At 32.1% G+C, this 22156-nt stretch overlaps 2 protein-coding genes across 2 annotated transcripts in view; both read left to right on the top strand.

Annotated features, from left to right (window-relative positions):
* The window catches only part of LOC128171227 (uncharacterized), a 230622-nt gene that overhangs the window by 173551 nt on the left and 34915 nt on the right, over positions 1 to 22156 (top strand). The window lies entirely within an intron of this gene.
* LOC128171219 (uncharacterized) lies at positions 13761 to 15043 on the top strand. Its single transcript, XM_052836966.1, has 3 exons — positions 13761 to 14101; positions 14259 to 14432; positions 14782 to 15043. Exons 1-3 carry the CDS (start codon positions 13816 to 13818, stop codon positions 15021 to 15023), a joined length of 702 nt encoding a protein of 233 aa, XP_052692926.1. The 5' UTR covers positions 13761 to 13815; the 3' UTR covers positions 15024 to 15043.

Below are 22156 nucleotides of genomic sequence, written 5' to 3'. Positions count from 1 at the left end.
TTTCATCACTCCGTCGAATAAAATTACATGAAGTGCTGCAACATATGCATTGAAGATATTGGATACTGTAGATTTGGTGGTGTTGAATCTGTCCGCCAAATCTAGATCCCTGAGATTCCGACGCAATGTCATAAGGGTCATAAGAAGTTGGTCACTAGTACTAAATCCTTGTACTGTCCATCCACTAAAATAGTTAAATGGACCCATCCTCTCCAAAACATTGACCAACACATTAAATACCTCAATGGGAAATGTTGTATATAATAGCATCTGTAAATTAAAACATGCATGTCAAATAATTTCATTCATACTATCACTATATTACATGTGATATACTTTTAGTTAGGAATTTTAACCATCTTTTTCAGGTAGAACTAAAAGCTCTTTCAGTACATGCAGTATGAAAATGCTATGTTCTACTTGTGAAATCATAGTCATACAGAACAAATTAATCTTTAAGAACAACAATATATATTTCTTTTAACCTGATTTCTTTTAGCGGGAATCAATCATCTTTATATAGATGTCAAAGCTACGTCATATTTATCATTTGTCATTCTAAACAAATAGCAATTATCATATGAGGGCAAACTATCTTGTTCGTTAAATCAATCAAGTAATTGTAACCCTTTCTATATACATCATACATTTGAAAATATAATCATTTTCAATTATTTTAATATTGTGCAGATTGCCATGAATACACTCAGTCAAGTGTGGATAGAATCAATAAAGGTCAATGGTCAGTGGCAGTTTCATGACAGTTCTCTGATGCCACAGGTATGCCATATCGAAATGAGCAGAGGACCGGAAGAAGTACATGTCCGGGCCCGTGTACAATATAGTACAAATCTCTACTATCAAGATGGCGTGAACGAAGATTTATTTCATTATTCGTGCGAGTACAGTCAATTGTCGAACATATACAGCTACCAAAAAAACGAGATATTGAAATTTTAATTGCCCGCGCAGTCCAACGTGTTTGGCCTTATGTTCGTCTTTCTCTTATTTAAACAAAAGAAAATATATTTTTGGTTCCGCCAAGAAAGCATTTCTTTGAAATGAATATTTCGAAAAAATATTGATTTGACACAATCCGTTTTGATTTTTTTGTATGGAAAAAAATAATGAAAAAAATTGCTCGAATCAATAATACTTAAACCATGCTAAAACCTGTATCATATTAGTTTACATAGCAGACGTGCAAATATATAATTTGCTTCTGTTGCAAATCATCTTTAAACAAGACATTCTCCCTACATGTCAGTATTTTGTTTTTTGTTTTTTAACGAATAGAAACCTCTGACGTTATGTGGTATTCGTGATAATGTGATATATGTGCTTACCTTGTATTTGGAAATCTAAAAAAATATGTTGTTAAAAAGCATTCTGATTGCACACACAAGCACTCTGAAGTTGAAATTAAAAAAGATGCTTGAGATTTAGATGGACAACATCTATGTAGGTTTTGGATATCAAGTCTTCCAACAATCTGTTGAAATTCCCATGGGTACCAATTGTAACACATTGTTAGCAGAACTATTTTTGTACTCTTTTGACGCAGAATTTATTCAAAAACTTGTATCTGGAAAAAAATAAATCACTTGTTGTGGCCTTCAACTCAACATTCCGGTATGTCGACGACGTATTATCAATTACCAATTGTTATTTCCATACTTACGTCGACTCGATATATCCCAGTGACAGTGAACCTGAAATAAAAGAGACCGCAGAGTCTGTGTCATCTGTTTCATATTTAGATATCTTACTGGAAATGGACATTGAATGTAACCTTACAACAAAAATTTATGATAAACGTTATGACTTCAATTGTTCTATAGTCAACTTTACTTAGTTATGTAGCAATATTCCTTTATCACCTGCATTTGGTGTTTTTGTCTCTCAGTCAATTGGATACGAAAGAGCCTTCGTATAAACTGTTTCTAAGGCGAGGCAAGCTACTGACAAACAAGTTAATTAAACATGACTATCAACAGTCTTTTGCGGTCATCTTTTCATAAGTTCTATTATCGATACAACGATATCATCAGTGAATACAATCTTTCACTGGGTCACATGCTGACTAATGTTTTACACACTAATGGTTAGACCATAATTAATCACCTTATTGTCTACGGAGTTTTCCGTTTTTACGACAAAGAGCGCACGGCGGAGTGACCAGTCAGCTGAGGATGCCCACTGCTCCATGGCAACTGATCCTACCTCTATATTTTTATAGGTCCGTGTTGCTCTGCTTTGAATTTGTATTTCGTTTTATGGATTTTTGAGGTGGTTGACAATTTGATATTTTTAATTTTTTTTTTGAGTAGTTAGAACTTTAGATCTTTAGTACCTCTTCAAACCATGGTTTCGTCTAAAAAGAAGAATCTCGTCAAAGTTAATCAATAGGTATTGATTGTTTTAATGCTGAACTGTAAATAATATATGTAGAGAGATATATAACTTCAAGATATTAATACTAATAATGTCATGCCATTTGCTACCAGAACATTGTGTTCATGTTAATTGTTTACCTGGATTCGATATGATGAGCTGGGATAATTATGAAACATTAGAGACCACTTTACCTTCCATTATATACAGCAATTTAATTAATTTTACATGAATATTATCAAGTTAAGTCAATGGAAAATACTTTGGTATGATGCGCCGTGATAATTTTGAAACATTAAAGACCGATTAACCATTAATATATACAACATTATAATTGGTTTTCCATAACTATTAGAAAAATAAGTCAATGGAATTTTTTCCATCAAAGCAATTAGTCAATAAAAATTTAAACGTCCAAACAGAATAGAAAATCATGCAATTACAAGACAAGACAAAATTACCATTACAAGAATATATATCCTATATATTGCTCTTTTTTTCTAAAACACGTGCTGTTTTACAGTTTCTCATACAATTATACACACATTCCTATCAGTATGAAACTTAACTTTGAACAGCAGCGGCTCATTGCGTAAATTTTCCCTTTAAAATGGTACACCAAGAATAAAGATATGTTACCAACGGCATCTCGCGTGATATTTCTGGTTCTTCATATATGCATTGAAGCAACTGCCATTAAAACTTTTTATGGTATCAAAACAAAGGAATATCCGAAATCTTCGTGTAACAAAATTCAGAATGAAACTAGAGCCGAGCTCGTTGCAAAGCAACGAGTAGGTCTTCCGTCGCAACTTCGTGTCGCGAAAGGATTGTCCATCAGTTTGATTAAAACACCTCCTTCTCCTGACACTTGTCAGAGCCTGACAGACCCTGTATTGATAAAAGGTCATCTTTACACGACCATTTCTTCTTACCAATTAGAGCTTTAGAAAATTGATTGGAACTTTTCAAATGGAGACCAAAAAAAATAATTCATGCCTGTTTTCTATGTAACCTCTAGATTGAGTATTGTACCACTCATTAAACAGATAAAGGCATATCTTTGCTAAGTAGGTGTTTATTTAGATTGTATGCAAATGTGGAGGTCAAGTGGAAATAATCTGTTATTGATACAGGTCTATCAGAACCTGGCGAGTGTAAGGAGAAGGGAAATGGTTTTTAATGATACTGGATTATCAATATGATAATAGTAAGTTCAAGAAATCGAAAACGAGACTCAATTGCAAAGTAATATTTTCATACCAGGCAAGTTCTTCGTTTAACTTACTTTAAGTTTAGGATAACTTTAAAAATTACATCATTTTTATGTACATGTATATAATTAATTTAATTATAATAAAAGTGTGGATGTGGCGTTGGGGGAAATTTTCTAAGCGTTAACTTAAGGGAAATTTTGGTTGAGAGAAAGGGGGCATTGCTTCCACTGGACCATCTAAAAGGTACTGTTAGCAAGCTCACAAATGATATCCCCGCTAAGAAAGAAGTCATTACTCACGTATTTCTCTATTAGAGAATAATGGATGGTTCGTTTTCTTTAGTGAGTCAGACAAGGCAGGGTATATTTACAGGTCACAAGTAATCTTTATGTCAAACTCTAGCTTTTACTCATTTCCATTAATACAAGATATGACATATGTTTAATATGACTTTGAACTTGCGCAACTGACCCTGGGTCAAGTTCATGACACATCATCGGTCATCAGGAATCTTTACATGAAATAGAAACTCCCAATGTTTCTCCTTAAATGACTTGGGGACAAATCATTACACACCCTCAGGTCATAAGCAATCTTTGTGTGAAGTAAGAAGTTCCAAAGTGGACCAGAAACAAATTTTGCACTTTTCCTGCCAGTGACCTTTACTTTGTCCAAATGACCTTGGGTTTAGGTCATGACGCTTCGTCAGGTAATGAGTAATATTTATATAAAGTAAGAACACTTCCAATGTTTCTCCATCAGAAAGATATAGACCGGACATGACGTACGGACGGGCAAGGTGATTTTTATTTACCCTCCCCCCCTTAATTTATTTTCGTGGGGTATAAAAATCCTTTTCGCCCGTTTTGTGCGGCACAAAAAAACCCTATATTTTTCAGTTATTTCTATCACATCACATATAAATATACATGTAAATGTATGATTTGTATGCACATTTGAGTTCTTCTCATCATCGTCGGAAAGGATAAGAAACCCTTGGGGTCCAATAATGTCTTTTCATGGGCATTTGTCAATTTGCATCACTAAATGATTTCCAAGCGGTAAGCTATCAAAGCTTTTGAGATGTTACATGTAGATAATGAATTTCTGTAGATTTAAATTTAACGTAAGGAAAAACAACACTTATTATACAAAAAAAAACTAAAATAGCTTTATGTACGCGTACACATAAATAAGAAGATGTAGCGAAAGCTATAAAGACTTTATTTCTTCTGTTCTAGACTTTTTCAGAGTTAACAAACTACAAGTTAACAATCTCCCATTTTGACAAGCTAGATGAAAAATAAAATATTCCGCTGAGTTTTAGGTCACTTAATCTGCATGACAACCTCATACTACACAACTTCAATGATTTTTTCTATCAATGTGCATATACATGTAACAATAAGTAAAATCCCCAAGAACAAATATCTATCGCAATTAAATGCATACATTTTTGGGAGGCAGAAAAGTCGCTATATTATAGTCTGCAAGTCAATTGAACTACTACAATTATTTTAAAAAAATAAGAAACTGTCGACACTTGCAGTACTCTGATGATTTAATAACGATCGACCGACTTTATTGCTTACTGTAGTCGTATATCATTACTAATCATTCTAATCCTGAGAACAAATTTTATTTAATCTTTGACTTAAAACTGTTAACTTATAAACCCAGAGACATAAATAACTTATTAAGTTATTTATGTCTCTGATAATATATATTTTATTCTGTTCACAACTATAGAAGTTTAGCGTGTTCAACAGGTTAATTGTTTAGCCACATTCTCAGATTACGATATCGCACCTTTAATGTGAGGTTGATTGGCATCGAATATTTAGACACTTATTGTTTAACAATTGACCGCTGCAGTGAAAGCACCCTTCCAAATGTTACTCAATTATTTATCAATAATTGCTGATCTGCAGCCCGGGGGCAATATTCTGAGCTATGTGCGCTGACGCGACAGGAGATTTTCGGTCGCACGTGGAGCGGATTGACTTATTAGCATAGACTGACCGAATAAACACACGGGTGGGAAAGTGACATACATTGAGGAGAAAAATGTACACATGTTAAGTAGTCGCCAAAAATAGGTCTTCGCCACATTTTGAAAAAAATAAAGCCCTTGCACTGTGATCATGAAACCGATAAAATCTAAACAAATCTTGTTTAAAAACTCATGTAAACATTCTAAAAATAATCACTAAATTCCTCAATTCTGGACAATTCTTTTATCGTGTCAGCCTCTACCGCCAATCGCAACTTCTCGGGTCAGAAACGACATACATGACTTTTTTTTAATGGGAAGCGACTCCATTTTGTATAAAATTCTAACATCCGGTTATGTTAATACACTCAAGGTGTTGTTCCAAACTTGCCGGAAAGGCCAGAGAAGTTGCAATTGTCTCTACCGCATGTGTTAATTTGATATTTGATTTTTTATATCCTGCCTTGAACGCTAGGGGACTGTTTCGTTTTCTAAATTCGGCTAAATAATGCTTCCAATTTTGAGCTCTCTCTCTCTCTCATCTCTCTCTCTCATTTTATGTGCAACCTTATGAAGACGTCAACTACTTTCTACGATATCTATAAAACATCTCGAATAAACAAATAGTTGGAATCGTACAAAATATCAATAAACATGCACGAGTGATAAAGTACATGTAGAAGAACACGAAGCTACCGCGGATCACTTGTCCACTCGCGCGGGATCTCCTTGGCTATGTTCTAGGGGTGATCATCATTTTAAGGTTAAAATTATTAGTACATGTATAGTTTTTAGAACATTTTAGAATTAAAATTCACTATTGATTTATGTCTGATGATGTTTCTGATTTGGAATAATATCGCTTTTATCAATTTTTAGAGGGGCTTCTCAATTCACATTCTAATGTTTAATTAAATAAATTGAAGGTGAACAAACTTTAAGAACATAAAATTGAAACAGTTCTTGTATATATATCTTGTTATTAGATAACTGCTGACCTCTAGGTAGTGCAGCCGCGACCGATTTCCTCGGCCGCGGATGAGGGATCGGATAACTTACGTAAAGGTAAAACACACATAGAGAGCTCAGAACCCAGGAAGATTTACAATGTTTGCAGTATGATGAATAAACTCTAATTAATATAAGTTTTTTCCCCCTTTAATCCCACAGTTGATCTATCTGTCTGACACTGCTTCAGTTCGAGAATGGCATTGCTTTTATGATGAAACAGAACGATTTCTTATTGACACTCTATCGTTTAATTCAAATTAGGAAGAGTAAGCTTTAATTTCACTGTGTACGATTCTTGTGTTTGCGGCTAAATAAAATCACATATGACAGACGCGATTCTTGTGTATTAGATAACCGCTGACCGCTAGGTAGTCCAGCCGCGACCTCGGCGATCGATTTTCTCGGCCGCGGGCGAGATGGGTTATGTAATGACGCACACAACTAAGAATTTAGGTCGATTTGAAATGCTTGCAGTAAAATGACTCAAATCTATTTCATGGAAGTTATTTTTTTTTTAAATCTAGTTTATGTATCTCACTAGAAAAGAAAAAGAACGTTTATATTTTCTCGTTTTTGTTTTTCTTAACGGTTGTCCACTATAAGAACTAAACAGAGGTGACTCCAAAAAAAGGCTGTAAGAAAAACATGTACACGTATACTTTTTAGACACTTTTTCAAATGAATTAAAGCATCCACACTTTCAGCTGTTAATTTATGTACGTTATGCGCACGAAGACGATTCGCTTACTTGCCAAATGAATACAGGTACATGTTAACAAGACAAGCTTTTTACACTCATATTACGCATTACCGGTACAAAATAATTTTGTAACGACATTGATAACACAATAATGAACAACTTTTCTATCGACAGCTATAGCGAAATATTAACTATTTTTGAGCTATAAAGCGAAGACTTTTAAGGGCTCTAGGCCCCTAATTTAAGGAGCCAGCCCTTTTTCAATGGTGTCAAGTGAAAGCCCTTGATATTTTGCACATATTTTGTTCTATATGTGTTTAGAGAAATTTTTAAACTAAAGAGCTACATAACAAAAACACAACCAAAAATCAGCATTTTTTGAAACACAAATTCAAATTAATTTTTTGAAACTTTAAAGGAGGAAAATTGTAAAAACAAAACTCGGAGGACAACGTTCAAACTCTCTATTTTTAAGATTTGTGACTTTTTAACACATGCTGTGAGCGGTTTCAGAGCCTTTGCGTGCACAAGAATGCCTTCATTTTTGGGAAAAAGGGGAATAACTCGGTACCGGAAGTGTCGATTTCAACGATTTTCCTTAGATATTGAGAAATAGTAACTACCAATATGCTCTGAAAATTTGAACTTTATAGGACAATAAACAAGCAAGATATTTGAGTTTTAAAAAACGTCTAGAAGAAAAAAAAGAATAAAAAGAATTACCAACAGAATCAGTACAAGGTCTTCCGTTGAAAACGGAAGACCTTAATTAGCGAGAGCGAATGTCTGCACCGTTGCATTGATACAACGAATACGATTGTCATGATCAGCCATGATGATTCTACAAACACATGTATGTGTTGCAGTGATATCACTGGGGATGACATAAGTGGTCCGAACTGGAAATCGTATGTTCGACGTACATGTAAGTAATTTTTTTTTCGTATGAACATATTGTGTAAGTCTTCTTCAACAAATTGCAGCATTTAATCTTTTTACTAGTATTTGCATTCATACAAATAATTTTAGGAAAACAAATTTACTCAATAAAGAAATTTAAAATCTCAGAAGATCCCTTTTCCTCCCTCTCACAAAAGACTGCGAACGATAGCATTGTCTAGCCACCTAACTGAAAGTCATTTTTTGGAAGTTGTCTAATTAATTTCTTTTTTTTAATAATGTAAACATTTATGTATATTTTCATAAATGATTTTGTGAAACAAAGAGAGATAACTTTGTATTTTGGGTTAAAATAGCTCATTTCATAATAGAAAATAACGGAAAAAAGAAATATTTTTTAAAACATTCCCCCCCCCCCCCCCCCGTGAAACCTTTGGAGGGGTTTTAATTATTGTTATTTAGCATATTTTTACCAAAGGGTTTGTTGTTTCACGGGGGGGGGTCATATGTCTAAAGACCGAAATACATTCTAAAAAAAGAATTTTGCTTTGTAAATTTTCGAAAAATAATTAACAGATATGAATTAAAATGAAATTTTACTTTAATATATCTCGTTTATATGTTATTATTAAGTTTTTATGCACATACTGGCCGCTAAATAATATTTTCCTCACTCATAGAGACTGATTTCAATGAAATTTTAAGACCCTGCGTTGGCAAAACTTTTTAAAAAAAATAAATTAATTAATTACAAATTTTATTTTGATATAAATTGATCAGGATTTGATTATACTTTTTAGTAGAAAACTTAGATTTTGAATATCTGACAGAAATTCCGAAATATTTGGATGTAAAATGTAGGCGGGAAACGGGCGTTAGCGTTCGCAGTTCTTTGGAAACATCATATCATAAACAGTATTATATAGATAGAAAAATCCAGTTTATCATTAGAGGTAAAGTTGGCGGCTTGAATTTTAATTCGATTTATTGAAATTGCATTTACATAATATTTTGTTCGTTACACTTTAGTTTTTCTTCTAATAGAATTAAGATGATTTTGCTGGAATGTAAACAATTTCGTGAAGATATGTTTTTTTTAATAGGTGGTTTGATTGAGACTTATTCTTGCTAATAGATGTAAAAAAAATAACGTTGCTATTTAAATAATGATTCGGTTCTGTTAAACTCTAAGGAACTAGGAGGACAAGGTATTAGGAGTACATTGTAATACTTTTCTCCTATTGAACATTTCCGTGACTTTGTCAATTGACATTGAGCTTCAATCTATACTACTATTAATATTAAATTCTTGGCCTTTAATACTGAGAAATCGGAAGAGTACTGTCTTTTGTTTTATTTATCTTAAACATCATTGGTACATGAAGATTACCAATTTGTTTTTATTTTTTCTCAATCAAGCTTCGCCAATTAATAATCAACGAAAATTCCTTTTAAAAATCCAGAAATTATCTGATTTTTTTAATTTTACAATCCTGCAAATGTGCATTACATTCATGCTAAATCACGGGAGGCTCTTTATTTTATGTTTCCACAATATCACATTTGCATGGATAAACTCAGAAAGGATATAACAAGTAGGTGTAATTTTTCATTGAAAATGTGTCTTTCATTCTGTTCATCAAAGAAAACGGGAGATAACTCTAATTCAGTGCATTTAAAATGAAATACCCCAAGAGTTCCGAATGTCAACAAGTTGTGTAAATTCGAAGCGAGTAAAAAACGTTGGTGAAAAAGTGTTGAATTCCTCATTAAATTTAATAAAAATTTTAGATGGAAATTTGACTGTTATTTTCAATGCAGCCTCATTAATTTTCTCCAAAATCGTTTCGAAGCGATTCTGAATTTTTTTTGCTACTTAACGGGTATATGGGAGGTATATAAACTGTGGTTAAGGCCTGTTCCGAGACACAGTTAGATTATTCTAACTAAGCAGAGTGTAGTGAAATAAAAAGCACTATTGTAGTCTTAAAGCTTGGATATGTAAATGTCACCAATACGGTGTGTCGATGTACCTATTTCGTAAATGTCCGATGTCATATGCAATGTCAACCCGTGCACGTACGGGTTAAAGTCTAGTGTTACTAATATTTATTTACTTATAGAATAAAAAAAAAAAATTAGTGTTGAATTCACAACAACATGTAATACAAAATTCCCATTTTATCAACATGAAGTTTAATTTGATAAGTTATGGTTATCTGTTATTGTTTTAAGTGAAAAGTAATTGCTTTCAAACCATTTGCTATCAAATCATCAAGTCAATACACGGTTTTAAATCACTTTAAGTAAAAATAATGAAAAAATGACTTTCGGCAAGAATACAAACTGTAGAGGGATATGTTTAATCACAGTTTTCTTCAACCCTTTTAACTATCATATGAGAACGGGCATAAAACAACAATATATTCTGCAAAACAAAGGAAATGTTTACGATTGATTTTTTTTCTTTAATTTTTAGTACCCTGTGCTAACGGTTATGTGAGTTACGACGTGATGCCATACCAAATATGTTTGAAGTATTTCCCAGTACCAGTCACATATGAATCAGCTAGAGCCCTTTGTCAGGCGAACGGTGCCGATCTCATCAAGATTGATTCCCAGGAAAAGTTCAACGTATTTAAGGACTACCTTGGTATGTTTATATTGTTGAAATCATTGTATTTTTATACAACTAAATAATTTTGTTTATCATTTCTCGATTACAAAATAAATATTCGTTAAAGACGGGAGTAGACTTCAGAAAAAAGCAACATCTGTTTAAAAGAGCTTAAAAATGATATCTGATTTTAATTTTGTAATTTAATAAAAATATTTCTTGATATCACTTATCTAACTTCATACAAATTTTAATATATATATATATATATATATATATATATATATATATATATATATATATATATATATATATATATATATATATATATATATATATATTGTTGACTAGAGTACAATTGAGTACAAAACAAGTTGTATGATCATATGTTTGAAAACCTAATGTGTCTTACTAATGAATCTATTCATTATAACGAACAATATATATATATATATATATATATATATATATATATATATATATATATATATATATATATATATATATATATATATCATTTTAGCATCTCAATCAAATAATAATAGTGATGTTAGCTACGTCTTTAAATGAATACAAATCTGACACTATTAATACCGCACTTAATTCTCTATTGTTTTTAACGCTTATATTGATTTACAATATTTGTAAACCGAAGGCGAGTTCACGGAATTACTCGTGCCGGCTTCCGAATCATCGAGTTGAAGACAAATCAGTGTTTATATCGCTAATACTGGTTCAAAAAGTAATATTGATCTTCTATTAAGATATATTTAAAAAAATTAAGTTAAAAATGTTAAAGGACATTTTTATACTTCTGTGATGTTTTGAGGTTTAATCTGTTTATACTTTTTCGTATTTAAAAAGCATTAAAGACAAAATCTTACATAAATACTGCAACTGTTTACGTAATTATATTGATTCTTTATTCCCCAAAACAGAATGTTATATGTAAGGACATACTATCTAACCCGTTTTATTTTTTTCGTCATTTGATTGGTAAAATTAAGCATTTTTGATTATTTTATATATAGTGCCAATTGCCAACAATTCACACATTCAAGTGTGGATAGAATCAATCAAGGTCAATGGTCAGTGGCAGTTTCATGACGGTTCTCGCATGCCAATTTTATGCCATAGCGAAATGAGCGGATATCAATCTGAGGTACACGTCCGAGCCCACGTCCAAGATAGTACAGATCTATACTATGAAGATTCCTTGAGCAGCAGTACATTTCACTATTCGTGCGAGTACATTCGATAATCAGCCATATACAGTTACCATAAGAACACTGTTCGATAAATCGCAAGGTTTAGTGTTCCCTGTGTTCAAAGATTGTACCAATCCTTCTATCTGTCTGTCACTTAAAAATGAAACTATTTAGCTATTTTGTTGAACCATGTAAGTATTGTTTTGAGGCAAATGTATCAATTAGATAGATGTTTAAAAAAGCATATTTACTAGACATATATTGTCATGATATGTATTTTAAAAAAAAATAAATTAGCAATGCCTACATCATGCTATAATTTGTATCATAATAATATGAATAGTAAATTTATAATCACATATGTACAGTTGTATATCACATATGAATTTTTTATGTTGCAAGTCACTATTAAGCAAGTAGTTTGAATACATTTAATCCTCCCTTAAGATCATTTTTTTTATCAATAGATTGTTCTGTTAGGATGATTGAACTTGTTTTAATTTATATATTCAATTTATTGTAAACTTTGCGAGCCTTTGTTTCATTCAGTAAATAGTCATTATATCTCTGTTGAATTTATGTTATTGATTGCAAAATGAGACAATGTGTTTTAAAATATATTAAGATATTCATAACAAATACTTATTCCGTGGATCTATAAAAGACTAGTGCACATAATTGTCTTCAAAAATATTTAAGATTTAATTTTCGAAATCTATTTTTTTTATTTTTGCAGAACTTGCGAATTTTTATAGTGGATATATTCTAACAACATTTATTAAAATTATTATATGTTAACATGATTGGCCTATAAAGAATGTTCCTATGAATTCAAAAAGAAAAGAAACGCGACACAGATATTTTGTTTAAAATAAAGGAATTACCTTTTGGATATTTCCTTACGAAATATTTAACCGATTACCATAAGATATCAAACCAAAACAATTTTGTGTGTGTCAAATGTAAAATGGGAGATTGGGGAAACTAGGACATCTTATTCCCGATTTCCTTGTTAATGGTCTTTTTGATGATACGCGTTGTTTTGTATGCCTAGGAATGACTACCCATGGGATAACTTTAGTACGATTGATAAAATGAATATTTTATTCAGAGTTATGCGCGATTCTTTTATGACCAAGCATTTGATGGAAAGGTAAATAAATGCAGTAGAAATTGATTGTTTTAAAAGTGTTGACTCATATAGCACAATCATCCGTAATGATTAATCACTTTTTTCATATAAGTCGAGCACTGTTACATTCCAAATCTCCAATCTTCAGCTATCTTTGATTGAAATACACAGAATATCGATAAAGCTGTTTATGCTTTTAATGCGCCGTTTCTTAATTGATACAATTTTGATATAACATTGCTTACATACACTAAGCCTGAACCAACTAAGATCCATCAATATGAATATGATACAGAAATCAATCCTTCAACTCCATTAAGAAGACAGTATAATAGATTACCATTATATCCATAATCAATTTATTTCAAAGAACTAAAGTGGTTAGACGTTTTTCATATTTCCAATAAATGCAAATGCTTTTAAACGATTTCATATCGTTATAATGGAAATCTTTTATGAATTATTCTTTTTGTATAAGATATCATCAATAAGGTTTATATATGTGTATAGGCAAACATTTTTTCTTTCGTTCGTCGACAAGTTAATAGAAACCGGTTTAAAGTAAACATCTTTACTTACATATATGTTCACCTGTTTTACAAAATTCATTTTGTGCATGAAAATATTTTGAGGCACAAGCAATATGTTTAAAATCTCATACAGTATTGTTGTTCTTGCAATCATCATTCTGTGTAGCAAAGAAACGTACCTGAAAATGTTTTACGGAGAAAGAACAAATGACTACCCAAAATCCTCTTGCCTGGACATTGGTAAATTTCAAAGTACGGGAAGATGTCTCGCGGTGTGCGGAACTACACTTGAAATGCTCATTATGATCAGCCACAATATGGAAACACATACATGCATGTGTTGTGATGACATTACGGGAAGTGACATCATCGGTTCAAACTGGAAGACATATATCCCACGTAAGTGAAAACTTAATGACTATTTTTTTTCTTTCCTTAACATAATCAAAGCAGCGTCACCATTTTTCTGTAGTATAACAAATTCTAAAAATGGAGGGAAAAGTTTGTGTAACGCTGAACGACGTGTTTGTTTTCATCTTTATAAAATTATTTTCAGCACAATGTGGATACCATTATGTTACATACGACTTGTTCTCATTCCAAACGTGTTTGAAGTTTACTGGTGTCAATGTCACGTATCCTTCAGCTGTCGCAAACTGTCAAGCGGAAAGAAGCAGTGTTATTAAGATTGATTCACAGGAAAAGTTCGACATATTCAAACACTATGTTGGTACGAATGTGTATATTATATATTCATTATAAATATAAAAGTATATTTCAAGTAACAAAATGAGATTTCGCTCATTTCGCGGATGATTTATTATAATTATTGTAAGTTTTTCTAAGTATTCGACTGATAAATAATATGCGCTACAAAAAGTTTAGTAGCATTCCATCATTTAACCATTTTCTTTACATTTTGTGTATGTTTTACTTAAACTGTGCATACCAGAGTTTCTTTGAAAATGCTCTAGCAAAAACATATAATTAAGAAACTACTGCTTTTTTACGCTCAAATCGGAGCATCTGAAGCATTGATAATTTGTAAGTAAAGCAAAATTTGATGTAATATATTTTAGTACCAATCGCCAACAATACAGTGACACAGGTGTGGGTACAAGGAGAAAAGGTTGGCCAGCAGTGGCAGTTTCATGATGGAAGCCCAATGCCAGACTTTTGTCCTATCAGCATGAGCAATTCTTCCTCGGAAATTCGTCTGCGAGCCCACGGGAGAACTAGTTTTACGTGCGTTGATACCAATGATAACAGCAAATATTATTACTTGTGCGAGCACTATCGTGTCCTGGCCATCAGCAACTGATACGTTTACAATATTTTGGACACAATTTTTGGAAAGAGAAAAAATGTTGATGAACTAGACCTTATGTGTGATTTTCCTGTTGGTAGCAGAATGTATTAATGTACATAATATTGTAAAACTTTTTTTGCGCTTGTGTATCACAAAGACAAGTGCCAATTGGTTTACACAACTGAATTTTAGCGCAAGTATTTTTTTTTATTTTGAAAGAATTAAACAAAATAAGATTTTTGTTCGATCACCACTTACGCCCAAATTTATCCCTGTATTAACTCAAGCACATGCACAGAACGATTTGATTTCTAACTTGTGTACTCGGTATATTTAACAAATCGTGAGTAATTAGATATTTAATTATATTTTGTGACTGTGTGTATTTTTTGTTGGTAAACAGGATTCGGACTTCGAATCTAACGATGCATATACATTTGTAGGATAAAAGTAGAAAAGTTCCTAAACTAAAACGTCGGATGCTATCGGTAAGTGTTAAACACCTTAATGAAAACTTTTTCACAGTAATATTACATAAGATAACACAAGCAAGGAGAATTTTAATATTTTATGCCCGCCAATGATTGAGCTAAAAGTTAAAGAAACCAACCTTGTAATGTCAGCGTGGACAATTGTCACCTATTGGCGCTGAATGGAAGTGACAATGGGAGAGGCCCAAATGGAGAGGCCCAAATTTGAGAGTGTTATGAGTGATAATAATAAGCAATATGATTGAATAAAGTAACCCTTATTTTTACAGAACTCAACTAACAATATTGTTTACCTGAGTAAACAAACAAAATCGACCATCCGATATTTGATAAACGCACTCTTCTATACTCTGTTCCGATTTTTTGCTTCAACCTCTTTTTGCTTGATGTTTCGATAATCATAAATACGTATGTGCCCAAACTTCGTTCATCCACTAACATAAAAAATGTCCAGATTATCTGTTTTGAAACGCTCCTTCTACCGCTTCAGGTTTCAATACACATCTAAAAGTAAAAAGTCTACGGGGATTTTGCATTGCATCAGCCATTAATAAGCGCGGATGTTAACGTTGAAAAATTGAGCTAAGTATTCCGAGAACTTCCGAATGGAGAAAGATGTAAACATTTCCCATTATAAATCTCCATGAGAAATTTGTTTTCGTTCCCGTGAAATTTTATGAGTGAACAATGATAATTGTTCAATGAAGATATTTTGGATATATTCCCTTTTATCGATTTCAACTGTATTTCTTTCACAGTATACATTGTATGTATTGTTATTAAAAAATCATCAAAAGGTGATGGTGGCAATATCAAACTTGGTACAGACTTTAGTATGAAAGATGACTGAATTTAGTGTTTTGTAACTTGATGAAATTCGTCTTACAGATCGCTGGCGCCTAGGCTAAAATTTGTAGTACGTCATTTTTTTCTCGTTTTACAAAATTAATGTTCACGATTTTATATATGTTAAGATTGTTGTAACCATTTTGACCCAGGGAATTCTTTGCACGCCCGAAATATATCTTTCTAAAGATTCCTTAAGAGGTATTGTCTGTAGATTGTTGTATTGATTATTAAACAATAAAACAACAACAACAAATGTATCTACCCACTGACTCAATTACATGTATATAGAATTGTTTGATGCACATAAATGAACTTGATGTGTGTTTATTACTCGGTAAACTTGAATTATTCTGACATTTAAAGTTTGCTTGCACTTCAATGTAAATAATGTTTAGTTAAACTTAGACTGGTTGGGGCGCGCGAACGTGTGCTATCGTCTCTATTGCAACCACTTAGATTTCGATATTGTGCCATGAAACAGCAGTTACTTTAATTATTTAAATATATTGTAGGAATATACAGTTTTAAGATCTCATGTACATGAAACCGATTGATACTATGCGACGAGTTTAGTTTGCGATTTACCCGAGGTAAACTGGCTGCCGGCGACTAATGTTAAACTGTAGAATTCAAAAAGAATTTATAAATATCACTGGCATTGTATAGCCGATTTGCAGCGAGAAGTACTCGCATCGACAAGGCTCTTGTAAACCTGAAGAAATGGACCATATATATCATGTTATCTTCGTACACGATGTGCGATTTTACATTTGTTGATTTTTTTTTAAATGCAGCAATATAATATTTCCTCATTAAAAGTATAATTCATTTGTCATTGAGATTTAAAAAAAAAATGGGTTTTCAACAGGTCAGTGGATTGAAACATTGTTAAAATGGCGCTAAGAAAATGTCATTTTGCGGGTAGACTAAGAAAGCATATAAGCAAATATACACAAAATAATTTATTTACTTTAAAATTTTTAAATCGGACCTAGCATTTATCATTTTCCGACTTAATAGATGCCACTGCAATAAAATTGGGTGGATTATTAGGTGGTACATGTAACTATTAATAGGTAGTTTAGATATATCCCTTAATATACAGTTAGATAGACAGTTCAGTGATAGGTCGCTACATATAAAGTAAAAAAAAAAATATTTCGAAGCTTTTACACGGGTAAACAAAGGCAAGTAATGTGATGAGAGTGATAATTCTGCTAAGCTTAGAGTTATCCCCTATATTAACGCAGTCCATTTAAAAATTGTGAGGTAGCTGGAAAAGTTAATATAAACAATACAGGTCAATACGAATCTCCGTTGTGGCAATAAGTGGTGTGACAAAGGGGTTCAAAGGAACTACTTAGTATAAAATAGAAAGCTTCGTCGTTCATTCAACGAAAAAATAACTGAAACGTAACTAAGAGATATGACACATAGCATCGATTTAAGTGTGAGTGTGTGTATGAGAGATTAATAGAATTCATTCATTATTAAGAGTACGGGGTAGTGAAATTCTATCGAGGAGACAAATAAAAATTAAAGTTTGACAACTTTCTCTTCCGTCGTTTAAAAGTGTACTTTTGGTTTATCCCGCCGCGCGCTACAAAGAGTGCTACTGAAAAAGAGAGCATATGACTATTTTTCAATGCAAATATGATTGAATTCTTGTCAACTTAGCAAAATAATGACTAAACAATTAGCCATCGTTTATCATTTTCTTGCAGCATAAAATGTTTGTTTATATTTTACAGCGGCGTAGTAATACACAGTGTAAGAGAAAAATCTCACACTACTGTTTCACATTGGACTAACCGATCTCACACCGGTCATTATGCGAAAAAACCTCATCAAAAAATCTTTTACAACCCCCCCCCCCCCCTCCAAGAATTCTCAATAAACATCTCCCAAAAGGTTGGGGTGGCATAGTAATCCTTTATCTTCAATATCATTGTTGAATTGGAATCCCTTACTTTCATTTACATTTATTTACATGCTACCAAAAAGGGGGAGCGACTGCATGATACTCGAATCTTTTATATGTAAATAGAAAAAAAAATTCTGCTACGACATAATGTATTTGGGGATGCCTCCTCCCATGCTACAATGACTAAATGACGTAGCATTGTCGTTTTATATAATTTGCTTTAGTTGAGAGACACAGAAAAAATAGTTACATGTAAATATAACAAAAAGGCAATAGCCAGCCTAATTAGGAGCTAGGACCAGGAAACAAAAATATCCTCTCACATTTTTTACTAGCATGTATACTTAATACTGCTACTTTTGAATACAGCTATATACAGTACCAAAACGTTAATTATTCCCCGAAAAACGATTGGATAGGATTCACGGACGGTAAGATAGGATTTATACACGATAGGAAAGGATAAGCGATGTTTATGATAAATATATAACCGCGACAAACGATCTTAACGATTAACCTGATAATGACATAATGTAATAGAGAACACATGTATACGAATCAAGAGATGCGCATAATTTCTTGTTATTAAGAAATGCCTAATTGTTATTCTTCGCTGCGTCATCTGTAGACTAAATATATTATCAAAGTACTGAAATACTGACGGGAGTTGATTTTATCGATTATTATTCATTTATATTTACACTTGAAAATGGTTTCCTTTATATAACACTGTAAGCGCAATTTTTTCGCATGCAATCTGTATTTTGTTATTCGAAAATTCATTCATTCATTCATTCATGTACTATATATAACATTAATCTGGGGATGAATGATCATGGATTAAGATTCCCGTAAGACTATGTTTATGTGTCGATAACATATTAAATAGGTTCCTCATTCTTTCTCTCTAAAAGGCTTCCAGTGTACATGCGATCTGACTGTTATTCATCTACAAAGGAAGTTAATGCATAGACAATCTGAATTTACCTTCTCGTCCATTAACTTTTCAGTTATGAAACAGTTTACTTAATTCAAATTTTGAACAATGACTTTTTAGCAAAATCAATATAGAATAAACATTTGGCGTGACCAATACATCAAACAGAATACAATCTTATAGAGTAAAGAAAAAAGTTAAATGATTGTCCAATAAACAGCTCACCAACTTAAACGTTAATGTTATCTGGTGTAAAAAAAGAATCATGACCCCGTAGAATAATGCCCGCAGGGCCTGAAAAATAAATATAATTTTAAAAAAAAGGAGCACACTCTACTTTAAAAAAGACGACCCTTATAGAATAATGACTCATCCCCTTATAATTTTCAGTTTTTCAGTGTAATATAAAATAGTTCCTACATATACAATACTATTACTTATTAGCTTAGTTACTGACTCACTACGGAAATACATTGGGTTGATCAATATCATAGATAGCGAGGTGAAGCCGAGCCGTCTATGAGATTGATCAACCCTAAATGTTTTGTTTTCCCGAGGACTATCAAGCGACATATTTATTCACAAATAGCGATGATCTACGCAAAGCCATGTGAAAGATGCTTAACATCTCGTCAAATTTAACTCATTTAAACTCTTTAAAATTTTCAATCTCACCTTTCAAATACCCTTTAAAAATCATTTTGCTTCACCCATGTTTACTTACAATGTCTTGTTGCTACTCAGTTTTAAATGCTTTCTCCCATTCCTCTGCAGAGATTTAAGCAAATTTTGACGCTGCCATTTTGTTCTGCTCCAGACAAAACAATGTGAAGTCAATAATTTAAGGGCAACCACTTTGATTTTAAAGAATTTCAAAGGGCAACTACTCCAAATACTTTATGTATTAAATCCTTTGAAATGTCGAAATGAGTAAGCGAAGCGTCGGTTAATGACGGCCCATTGCCTAATATTATTTCTCACCGAACAAATATAGAGATATATGAGGCAATCACGTGCTATCTGAAACCAATGAAAGTGTGACATTTTAGTCCAAGAGAAAACAATGTCACTTTGACATACATTTATATTTAACTTCTGTACTTTTTTAGGTACAAAACCTGTTACATAACATTGTACATTCATAATTGTAAGTGTTCTTTCATCAATATCTTAATGTCTATCACAAAAAAATAGCTGATTTTTCTCCAATTGGTGAATACCTCACACCAATATTAGACTAATGAATTTAGAAATAATGCACGGTTCCGGTTATTATGTTTGAAATATTTAATTGTAGTACTTATCTCAATCTGAAAAAAATAAAATTTCTTAGTTTATATCATAGTTTTGAGATCTGATTATGAAATCCTTTTTTGTAGCTCTTCTAAGAAATTAATGTAAAAACGCTTTCGAAATTAAGTTCATTTTTTAAGACATGTATGAAATTTCTCGCTTTAGAGACGAGATTATATTGAAAAGAAGCGAATAATAGAAATTTTTAAAATCAAATAATTCTGAAATATTCGCCTTAGTTAACGATTTTGAACCATCATTCAATAAAAATTGCTTTATCTATTGTCAGTACAACATATCATTGCCATATGAATTATTTCCCTTAAATATGACACCCCTCTCTTTCCGACCAGTCCTTTAAATGACTTATCTTGGTGTATATTTCAGTTATCGTCTCCATCTTTCTTTTGCTTTATTTTTAACGACAAACATAACCGTCAATCAGGAAAGGTCTACCCGGAAGTATGACGTTATTCATTCACTACCGGCACCCCTTTGCTAGTTTTATCGATTTAGGAAGCAGTGGAATAAATTCAGAGTATGACTTTCAATAAAAGGAACGGTTTTATCAAAATTTGTGTGAAGTTGCAAGTGGTAGAAGCATTTTTACCTATCATATTTACATAAATCGCAGCCAGAAAATTAAAGAAATGAGCCGATCTAAAAAATCAAAATGCCGACCTTAACGAACCTTGTTATTATAGAACTTGGATTAATCTTATAATAAATGAATTATATTATCTAACTTCAGGTTTTTGTGTTTGTTACATGTATCTAAAGAGAGATGTTAACTTTGTTCGGTATTTCAACAGTTGGAGAGTTTTTGGAGTTTTTATAGACAGTGTATAAGAGATACCGACTTCTGACTTTTTATTTCCTCCTTGCGTTCTTATTTCACATAAAATACCGTTGTGTCAATTTTATTATTATTTTTTTTAATTTACTTAAAATTACAAAGGACTGTCCTTGATGAAATTCAGTGAGGATTTTAGAAAAAAATATCACGCAAAAAGCCGAATCCTATCATATATTGAAACATCCTACTCAAACTCAAAACCTCTTTATGCATAATTGAGGAAAACGCAGGCAATTACAATTTCAAACTTTTAAGACCCCACTTTTTCAGTACTTTAATATATCTTAACCCATCTGTATGATGCATCATATCATGCGTTAATGAGTTGGGTTGTCCATAAATTTGTTGTTTGTAAAAATATGATTGTTTGTTTTATTTTACAGACTAGAAAGACAATGCGTATTGTTAATTAATATTAAAACACATTGTTTACAACGAAATAGCTATCTAATAATTACGAGTCCTCTCGTAAAGTGCTATAAAGAAAACCTTATTTGGACAATCTAAAATAAAAGGTCATACATTTGGTTACAAAATATGTTCAATCCTTTAAAAAATCCTTTATTCCTTTGCTCGTTTTTATTTACGAATTTTCCATCCATTTGCATGGCTTAGATTCGGATTAATAGAATGAACTTAAATGAAAGTGTAGCCTTTAAATATATAAGTCTAAAATGTACATTTGACTTTGCCGTTTATAAAGTTCATTTAACAATAATGGTTGTGTGAACAGTTAATTGGTGAAATCAATGAAAATATCAGGCAATGTCGTTTTAACCTTGGTTGCATCGTGAT

The sequence above is a fragment of the Crassostrea angulata genome, chromosome 2, assembly GCF_025612915.1.
Source record: "Crassostrea angulata isolate pt1a10 chromosome 2, ASM2561291v2, whole genome shotgun sequence".
Classification (NCBI taxonomy): domain Eukaryota; kingdom Metazoa; phylum Mollusca; class Bivalvia; order Ostreida; family Ostreidae; genus Magallana; species Magallana angulata.
Note: the sequence above shows the minus strand (reverse complement) of the source record. Positions and strands in the feature narration are given on the sequence as shown.

Bases quoted from the DNA above. Each gene is read 5' to 3' on its own strand.
- LOC128171219 (XM_052836966.1), top strand. From the start codon at position 13,816: ATGTTTAAAATCTCATACAGTATTGTTGTTCTTGCAATCATCATTCTG. The intron at 14,102-14,258 runs GTAAGTGAAAAC...AATTATTTTCAG, and splicing joins CTGGAAGACATATATCCCAC to CACAATGTGGATACCATTAT. The intron at 14,433-14,781 runs GTACGAATGTGT...AATATATTTTAG, and splicing joins CATATTCAAACACTATGTTG to TACCAATCGCCAACAATACA.